Genomic DNA, 9,587 nt, shown 5'->3' on the forward strand with positions numbered 1-9,587 from the left:
CTCAGAGCCATTCACAAAAACCCTCTTTCAAGTCTTTCCATCATCATTAATGGTATTAAGTGTATACCTTTCCTGCACACTTTCAGATATACTGTCTCTTTTTAGTTTTTTTTTTTTTTTAAATCAATGACATACTGATGTCAGAGTCTCCAGTGGGCCTTTTGACCCAGACACTGTGAGTCTGATGCCTGTTGACAGTCTATAAATGAAAACATTGCTTTCTCAGGTACCATGAGCTCTGTAGCTGCAGCCATGCTGAACACAATGACTGGCTCGGTCCAGTAAACAGGATTTCTGGGAGTCAAGTGACCTGTTCATCAGTTTTGGTTTCCTTCAGTGGAAATCACGGTGAACCAAATCTAAAAATGCAACCAAGTCAACATTCCCACTCACATCACGGGGCCAAAGAAAACAAGCTGCAGGTGTGATCACACCCTAAAAGTGACTGGTTTTATACAGTTCATGATAGGAAGGTTCAGAGAAAAGAGCAGATCACAGATAACAGACACATACAGCTGTGTGGGCCACATCATCCACGTTCATTGTTTAACGCCGTAGTTCAAATGTGTGTCTGTCTCCCAGACCCGTGACCTTCCTTCCTTCATCTCCAAAATAAGAAAGAGCAGGCATGAAGGTCTTTGTTCGAAATAATTCTTCAAACTGAAAGCACAATGATGGGGCATTTAGATTAAAAACACTGCATCAGGAGGGGGGACAGGGGGTCAAAGTACAGCTTTGTACTTTATAACAATTTGTGTTCATTGATTTTTAGCATGCACACATTTTAGACAGTATTGTCAGCGATAAAATATTTTTGCAAACCCTCTCCCCGGCCACGTCTCGTGGGGGTCAGCAGCGCAGCCAGGTGACCCCTTCACCTCGGAATGAACTTGGACTCAACATTTACACTGACTACAGCCCGACTGATACCAGATGCTGGAGACCAAAACAAATATTGATGTTTGAGAGACAAAATAAATATGATAAAATGTAGGTCAGTACTTGTTAAAACATGACCAATTTTTCAGAAGGAACACTACTAATAGGCTGGTGATACTCTTTCTAAATTATATCCCAACATTAAAGCAGAAACTATTGGTAAATCAAAAGAAAAATAATTGTTTCAGTCATTTTCAAGCAAAAACTGTAAAAATTGCCAAATGCTCTCTGGTTTCAGCTTCTCACATGAGAGGATCTGCTGCTTTTCTTTGACACTTCATTGGGGAAAAACAAAACAGATTACTCAATGATGAAAATGATCATTAGTGGCAGCCCTTGCTGATAAACATATTTCATGTTGACCCTACCTGGTTGTAAAAAATCTCACCTATACTAATCTGATTTTACAGCATTTCCTTCCAACTAAACTCAGTAACACACAAATTCCTGCAGTACTGAGGTGAATCTACCATCTGCTTTTGGCTTCATTTCTACACACGACTTCACACTGAGAACTGGACGTGTTGCCTTAGTTTTCCAGCCTCAAACCAGATTCTCATCACCGACTTGTGGAAGTGTGACTGCACCTGCCAGACGAGCATAAGTATGTGGATGTGTCCGAGCACGCCCAGCTCAGCCCCTGACGTGTACTGTATGCATTTAACTCTGAGCTACAGCCGTCCGATCAGGACTACAGGCGTTCGTCTTGTAGCTGCTTGCATGAACACTGATGATGGATTTGTCCTCACTATGTTAAGCTCTAACAATTATTTTCATTCACACTCAATCTGCCCATTATATCTCTGATTAATCAGTTTTGCATATAAAATGTCAGAACACCCCCCACAGTCCAAAGTCATGCAGTTTATGAGCAGATGAAAAACAAAGGCATCAAATCCTCACATTTGAGAATCTGCAACCAGTGAATATTCAGCATTTTCACTTGAAAAATGACTCCAACAGTTAATTATTCATCAAAATAGCTGCTGCTTCATTTTCTGTTACAACATCGCAAGAAGAAACAATATTTAAGACTTCACTGGGACATGCAGAAATCCTGAAAATCAAAGTATAATTACAAAGTACTTCTCTACGGAACGTAGGGATGTTTGGCAGCTAGATGTGTGAATATGCCTGCGGCACATGGACCTGCATGGTGACAAATGTTCTCTCTGTCAAACTTGTTTTTCAGTCCATGTTAATACTTGGCATGTCAAAAGACATTTTATGAAGTTCACACATATCCCCAACCTTCAACTCCCATGATAGTCCAGGATGATTCCAGGAGTCTCTGGTGTTTGTGATCAGCTGAAGCTCACTGGAAACTGGCTCCAGATCAAACACACAGACTCTAACCTGACTGAGCCTCCCATGACAAGGACGCATTTCTGGAATCGTACGAGGTGAATAAACAGACACACACCTCCAACAGCAGCAGTTACACTGTAAATACTACAGCAGGATCTGGGTCACCAACACATTCAGTTTTCAACAACAGAGAAATAAGATATCTGAATGCACAAATTTAAAATGCAACCTGAACCTGAACATTTTCTACATCTGTCCCTCGCTTTAATGTAAAGCTGCAACAACTGACTGATTAGTTGATCAACAGGGAAAAGATCTGCATCTCTCATTTTGACAATTAGTTGTTTCAGTCAAATGCCACATATGCTGTTTTCACATACGGAGAATGGTCTTTATGAGACGGCAGCAGAGAGTGACAGGAAGCACAAAAGTCGAGGTCACGTGACTGACCCTTGGGTGTTTGTCTCTGATGGTCAGATCAGGCTTAATGGTACCACAACCAGAGACAAGTGTCGCCCAGACTTCTGACGCTCCACATGACAGAAGGTCGACCTCTGAAGAGCCGCTGCTGTCTCACCATTGTCTCTGCTGCTAAATAATGTATACTGGTATGCACATTGGGCGTAGCTGCAGGACAAGCTGAGCTGAATGGACGCTCGCCTCACAGCAGTAAATCTGACTCTTACAAAGAAAGAGACGCACGCCGACTGTCAAAGCTGCACGTTGAACCACACAGTGAAGATTTATCACATTTGAGAAAGAAAATCAAAGCTCACTCATTTTTTCCAGTCCATGTCTGACAGCACAATCATTTTCATCAGTACTTTGAGTAGGAAAATATTTCAGTTTACAAACTAAGCTTTAGCAAGCAGATATCATCTCTGGAATCAAAAGCAAAATAACTCACAAAATGTTCCTAATCTTTAAGTAATTTATTTTACATAGTGTTTTTCAGAACACTTGTACAAACCTTCACTTCTTAAACAGTGATTTACAGACTTAATGAGCATTAACCACCTTTTTTTAAATCTGAATTGAAGAGACAAGAGTGTTTGTCTCACTAAGTGGCCGAAGAGCTTTTGCTGTTCTCTCACTGTTTGATAGCATTAAAATATTACATAAAACATGATGGGTAAGATGCACTTTCAACTTTAAATTATTTAACACAGCTGGATGTTGAGTGTGCACCAGACAAAGATGAAACCAGTGAGTGTATGATGCCTCAGACAATACAAGTCTGATCACAGTTTGGTTATTGAAAAGTTTCCAGGATAAGTAAAAATACTTTTAACAGCTGGTATAGCACCAGTACCGAAACTGGTGCTATACCAGCCTCACAGTTTCCAAAGGACAGCAGCCCTAAAGGTGATTTAAAGGTACAAGTTGTGATTCACATGAACAGGGAGCACCACCACCTAATGTCTTTTTCGCCCAGAGGGTCTAGTGACACTCAAAACAAACTGACACCATAACCGCTCCTAAACACTCTTTACCCCTCCCATAACGTCTTGTTTCCAAGCTACAATGTAAACTACAGATGCCTGGTTGGGACAAACTGTACAAAGTGTAGTCTCCAGTCTGAAGCTAGCATTAGCTGGCTAACAATAAACGTGTCAGTCCAGTAGAACGCTCTGGTTACTGCTGATGTGACACAAAGCACTGACGTTACACAAAGCTCAAAATCATTTAAATTTAATATAAAAGTAAAATCATTCAAAAGACAATAGGGAAAATCTTAGTTACTGTAACATAAAACCCACAAAACTCAGCATCTCTAACAAATAATGACCTATTTAACCATGTAGCTGTTAACTTTCAAATGCTGACTTAAAACTATATTTATAGCTACACGAGTAGGGGTGTAAGAAAATATATACACTTGAGTATTGTGATATTATCTTCTGCAATACCCTATCGACACTCAAACACAGTACTGACTTTTAATTAATAGTTCACATGCCAAGCAGTGCTATGTTCTTGGATGTTACAGGGACTTTAACAAATGCAGATTCCTGTTCTGACTGCATAAAAAGCTACAGGACATTTTAAACATATGGTGCTGCTTATTTTATGACAGTATTTCCACTTGGTGTGCAGAGGAGCCCACAGAAACACCCTGGAGAAGGGAAACCTACGTCCAAATCTCTGACAAACAGTGCATGGTGAGGAAATTACTGGCTACATGTGAAATGCATGTACCGGTACATGTACAGCATATCCAACCCACAGCAAATACAAACTACACACAATTCAAAAAGAACTGTGTGCTCAGTAGTAACAAATATTATTCTGTTTCTATTACCTGTTGTACCTATTTATATTTAGAGATGTGCAATATTTTTTATATTATTATTAGAGCTGCAACCAGTGATGACTGTTCAATATATTACTTGTTTGGTCTGTAAAACATCGGAAATTATTTAAAATTGTACACCATTATTATTCAAAATGACGTCTTAATGTATAGCCTTTAATATTTGAGCAGTAGTCCAGACAGAAAACATAATTATGGTTATTTTATGGTTAGTACACTGCAAAACAGGCAAATCCTCACACTGGAGAAACTGAAACTACGACACGTTTAGACTTTAGACTGACAAAATAAATTAACGTTAACCTAATTGTTTCAGCCGTAGTTGTTACAAACACTGCTCCACACCACAAATGGCCGAATGAGAGAAGCAGTTGAATAAAAACTTTAAAACGTACCATTATTAATGTAAAGCAGTGGATGAAGGAACGAAACTAGCATTTGTTCACTTGCCAACCGCTAACAGAACCGTTAGCTAGAAACAGGTCTCCTTACCTCTCATCCAGTCCACCACTTGTTGCGGGCTCCACTTGCTCACAGCCTCCATATCGATAACCGGCTTCTCTCGGGTTTTATCAAATGTACAACTCACTTGTCCAAATCACCGACTCAACCCGCTAATAAGTCATTATTAACTGATACTGAATCACGGAGGAGAAATGCTACAGCGTTGAAAAGAGCACAACCAAAACTTCCCCGCTCAGTAACCGACCACTCGCGAGGACAAAGTTTATATCAGTATACACACAAACCTAGCAGCGCGTGATTAACCACGCCCCTCTCTCGCCTGTCCTCCAATCGCATGAGACTAAGCTTATGGTGCTTTCAAGTGCCGTAGAAACGAGTTCAAACAAGTTTTCACAAGGCAGGTTAGCACATTAACAACACAAGAGTTCTGCATAATCAAATCTTTCACCTTCTGAGCTCCAGACTAACTCTGTCTTGTGCGCTGGATGTTGGCTTTTTAAGATTTTGTAAGGGTCTGCAGACATTTCCCATGGGAAGAGTCCATCACACTGTGCTCACGTGTCAGAGGGCTCTGAACTGTGTTGGCTTAAGGCTCAGAGGTTGCAATGCTTATCACACTCTAATCTCAAAGTGCTGCAAAGAACAAGTGTATGTAAAAATCTTTAATCTTAATCCTTAATCAAAATCCTTTGATTTAACCACCTACAGAAGTAAAACTGAAACACTAGAGTGTTTTTACACTACAATACTGGCTTCTTATGAAATCCACAAATCTTTGAACATCATTGATGGTACTATTACTTATAATTTATTTTTAAAATTGTATATTTTTACAATATGGCAAATGTTCTGGTACTTTAACTTAAAATGAGTTCTTTATCATCATTGGTTTATTATCTAATATATAAACTATATGAACAAATAACTTACACCTTGAAATATTCAAAAAGTAATAACTTATTAGTTATTTCTTAACGTAAATAATTTTTATCACATAAACTATGCACTGATCTTGCATTATAAAACTGTAGCCTTATTCAGCCTCATACTTTATGTGGTTGTATATAGAATTACGTTATTGTTTACAGAACTTTTAAAAACATGTAATGGGAAGTAGTATGAAAAGTCATTGTTATGTTCTGATACGTCTGACAGCACCTGAAGGCAACAAGCTTTGTGGGCGGGGACTTTCTTATTGAGATGCTTTAAATCTTTATTTTCATTGGCAGACGAAGATGAAAGGTGTGTGTGTGTTGCAGGTAAAACGTAAGCACACGCTGCACATGTCATGCACAATAAATGATTCGGTATTTTACTGTTATGGATCACTATTTGTCTCTAATTATCCATCGAAGTTGAATTTTATCAGACCATACTGGCTGCTATCCCTTGTTTTTAGGAGAATATATATAAGTTAGCACTATTCTACAATTTACTTGTTTATCTAATTGAGCATTTCCATTTTATGCTACTCTGTAATACTCTAATTACAGAGGGAAGTGTTGTATCTTTTTCTGTATTAAATTAACCACCAACATATGAAGTTTCACTTCCACTGAGCACTGCTGAGTCCTCTGGAGGTACATGTGAGTTAATTTTGATGTGTTAACATTTCCTGAAATAAAAAATTGAATGCAGGACGTTTACTTGTAATAGATTATTTGTTGTTAATTGAAATAAAAGATCTTAGTGTGTTTTCCACCACTGGCTGGCTGTAACATACCAAAACTCGCTCAGGCAGGTCTTTACTCAGTCGTTTACTGAGTTTACGGGACTTGTTTTCCATTGAATCAGCAGCAAATCCTGAACCTGTTGATTCCTTTCAAAGCTGATTTGAGAAACACTGCCATCCTTAGACAGGACACAGTTATACAGTTTTCTGTGCGTTAATTACATAAAATAAAAGTATATTTTGATTGATCACTGTATGATTGCAATATTAGCTAAACCATATTTTGACAGAGTCCTTTTTTCAAGAAAAGGCCACGGTAGCTGAAATTTTGGATCAATCACATAATATCGACTTAAATGGTGCATGATCTTTGGCCCCATGGGGTTCTGGGGCCCCTGCAGAATCTCTGCCGGATTGGTCTCAAATTTATTAAATCTAAAAACATAATACACGCAAAACTGATGCAAATTTAAAAATGTTGTCGTTGCTGTTAATTTAAAGTTTCACCTGAATTTGCCATGTGGATGGAGGAGTGGTCGCCATCAGAAGATGGCGCCAAAGGTTTATCTGGTTAAATTAAAGGCTGGGACGAGAAGATTGTCTATGATTTGAAAGATTAACCACTCTGCATTGTAAAAGTGTATAAAAATGTAAAAAAAAAAACATTTGTAAAATTGACCTGATGATGATAATTCACCGTTGTAACATTGTAGATAAGTCAGAAAAGAAGGAAAAGCGCCATGGGCCCTTTAAGATTAGCGCCACCAGCTGCAACATTAAGTGATGAACACAATAATGAAATAATAATTATAATTATAATCCAATAATATGATGTAGGCCTACATTAATGTGATATGTGTCATTCTGCTTAAATGCTTTTATACTGCGGTATTACTCTTTTTACTGAAGTGAAGGATCTGACTTCTTCCACCACTATTTGCTGTTCAGTTTTTTTTTTCTATTTGTATTCAAAGAATAAATAGTAACGGTGCATTAACGTTAGAAAAAAAGGCAAATTTTAATATAAAGTTTTTCATTTCCATTGAAGCTGTTTGGTTGCAGAGACGCCGGTGTCCCGGTATCTAGAAAACCAGTCAGAGTGAGACCTCCTGCCGCCGCCGCTCCTCTCAGCTGCGAGTTTGTCTCCGAGTGTCTGTAGCGGTGACGATCAGACTCGCAAGAACTCGCAGCTGCTCGGTCGCTCCGGTCTTCTGAGCGAAGTTTGGCGACATAAGAGCTCAGGAAAAGTCTAACGGATTCATCTGCCTGGTGTAGATTGCTCCTCCGGAGGAGGCGGAGAAGCCACCCTGATCTCAGAGGTAACAATTTAACTTCTCTTTTTATCTGAGTGAAAGTCGTGACAACAGTCCGTGTTTCAGCTTAAAGTCATTTTAATGTCTGCGTGCAAATGAGAGGCAGCAGGTGGGAAAATTGAAGCCAGCTGTTATTATCATTAGCTACTAAACACTGGTGATCAATATGGATGAACATGAATATTACAGTATAATTCTACAGTACATTATAAAGTTTACAGTATTCACGGATTAAAACATCAAATCTATGTCAGGGGCCCAAACTTTAAAATCAAACAAAGAAAAGAGATGTTTTGTACCAGATTTAGCTGCTGGCTAGTTTCCTTTTACATCTTCAGCTGTAGACACAAACACTGATGAATGCAAATAAGACAAATGCAAGTTAAGACTGATCTGGGTGGGTGCAGGCGAGAAGTGATGTGCTCCTTTTGGCTGTATAACATGATGGCACTCCTTTCAGTTTAACTTTAGAGTCTAGTCAACTTGTGCTGAAATAATGTAAAAGAATAGGTTCATCCATCTGTCTTTTAGTAATCTGTTTGACCTGGTCGTTTAATTTTCTGTCAGCAGATTGACCACAGTGTTCTCTCAGATTTCTGTATGCTCTGGTGCAGTACTATATGGTGTGATATTTGGCAATACTTCAAATGATACTCTGCCATCAGGGGAGATAGTTTCTGCAGTACTATAGAAGCGACAGTGACCTTACCATGACATTTCCTTTCATCCTTCCCAACATGTCCAGAGTTGACCTTTTCTGGAGCTGAGTTTGTGTGTGACACGGTTCTTTTATCTCCTTCTGTAGCAATAGAACACACATGCACACTTCAGTTTGCACTTAAACTATTCTTTTTAATTATTTTTGAAGTTTAGACTTGGTGTGAATCATTTGGTCTTTTTACGCAAAAGGTTCCTAAATTTGGCGGGTTTCAACTTTTCAAATATAGATACTGGCTTGTTCATCTAGTACTCTGTTAAAGTAAATGGAGTATGTTTGAGTGTTGGACTGTTGGTCAACAAAACATGCCTCATCCCATCATCAACATATGTATGCTGTGATTATTTTCAACAGATGCTTCCCCTGGAAACCACAAAGGGAAACAACAGATCTGCAGCGTGTTGACTTGTTTTCACGCCACAGGACAAGGTGGTCTGGGGATTTAACAGCTTTAAAACCCTTTAACACTGAATTTTCCAGGATCCTGAGCTTTTCCTTGTCAGATTTTTTGGCTCATTTCTATCTTGGCGATGCCCAGCAGTGAGAAGAAATTTTCCTTGCAGGATTTTAGTGATTGGAAACAATCAAGACAAATGAGAGGACAGAAAAGGCTCGGCTGACGGGACACGTTTTGTTTGGATGTCGTTCACCTGTGAGACGGTTCTCCTACCTGGACCACGTTACAGCCAGCAGCTAATGTCTGCCGACAGCAGCCCAACCCCTCCTCGGCCTTTCCCCCCCCTCCTGCAGCACACTGCCCTGCCCACCCCATCACCATCACCCAGCCCGCCAGCCACCCTCTGCAGCCGGCTGTCCAATGGCAGCCAGAGAGCCCCCCGCCCCACAGACTCGCCGGGG

The 9,587-nt window shown here is 39.5% G+C and overlaps 2 protein-coding genes across 3 annotated transcripts in view; one reads left to right on the forward strand and one right to left on the reverse strand.

Moving 5' to 3' along the window:
- LOC109952086 (connector enhancer of kinase suppressor of ras 3-like) overlaps window positions 1–5,310 on the reverse strand; it is a 26,962-nt gene extending 21,652 nt beyond the window's left edge. Inside the window, exon 1 of the mRNA XM_020586947.1 lies at window positions 5,054–5,310. Coding sequence (XP_020442603.1) covers window positions 5,054–5,105 — 52 coding nt within the window. The 5' untranslated portion in view covers window positions 5,106–5,310. The remainder of the gene's footprint in view (window positions 1–5,053) is intronic.
- Window positions 5,311–6,495: 1,185 nt separating this feature from the next.
- The window catches only part of LOC109952083 (serine/threonine-protein kinase D3), a 28,223-nt gene continuing 25,131 nt past the window's right edge, over window positions 6,496–9,587 (forward strand). The window contains exons 1-3 of one of the 2 annotated variants that reach the window (XM_020586942.1): window positions 6,496–6,612; window positions 7,747–8,017; window positions 9,084–9,556. In XM_020586942.1, the coding sequence (XP_020442598.1) occupies window positions 9,369–9,556 (188 nt within the window). In that variant the 5' untranslated portion in view covers window positions 6,496–6,612; window positions 7,747–8,017; window positions 9,084–9,368. The remainder of the gene's footprint in view (window positions 6,613–7,746; window positions 8,018–9,083; window positions 9,557–9,587) is intronic. The other variant, XM_020586943.1, reaches the window with a different exon arrangement.

The sequence above is a fragment of the Monopterus albus genome, unplaced genomic scaffold (assembly GCF_001952655.1).
Source record: "Monopterus albus unplaced genomic scaffold, M_albus_1.0 scaffold431.1, whole genome shotgun sequence".
Classification (NCBI taxonomy): Eukaryota; Metazoa; Chordata; class Actinopteri; order Synbranchiformes; family Synbranchidae; genus Monopterus; species Monopterus albus.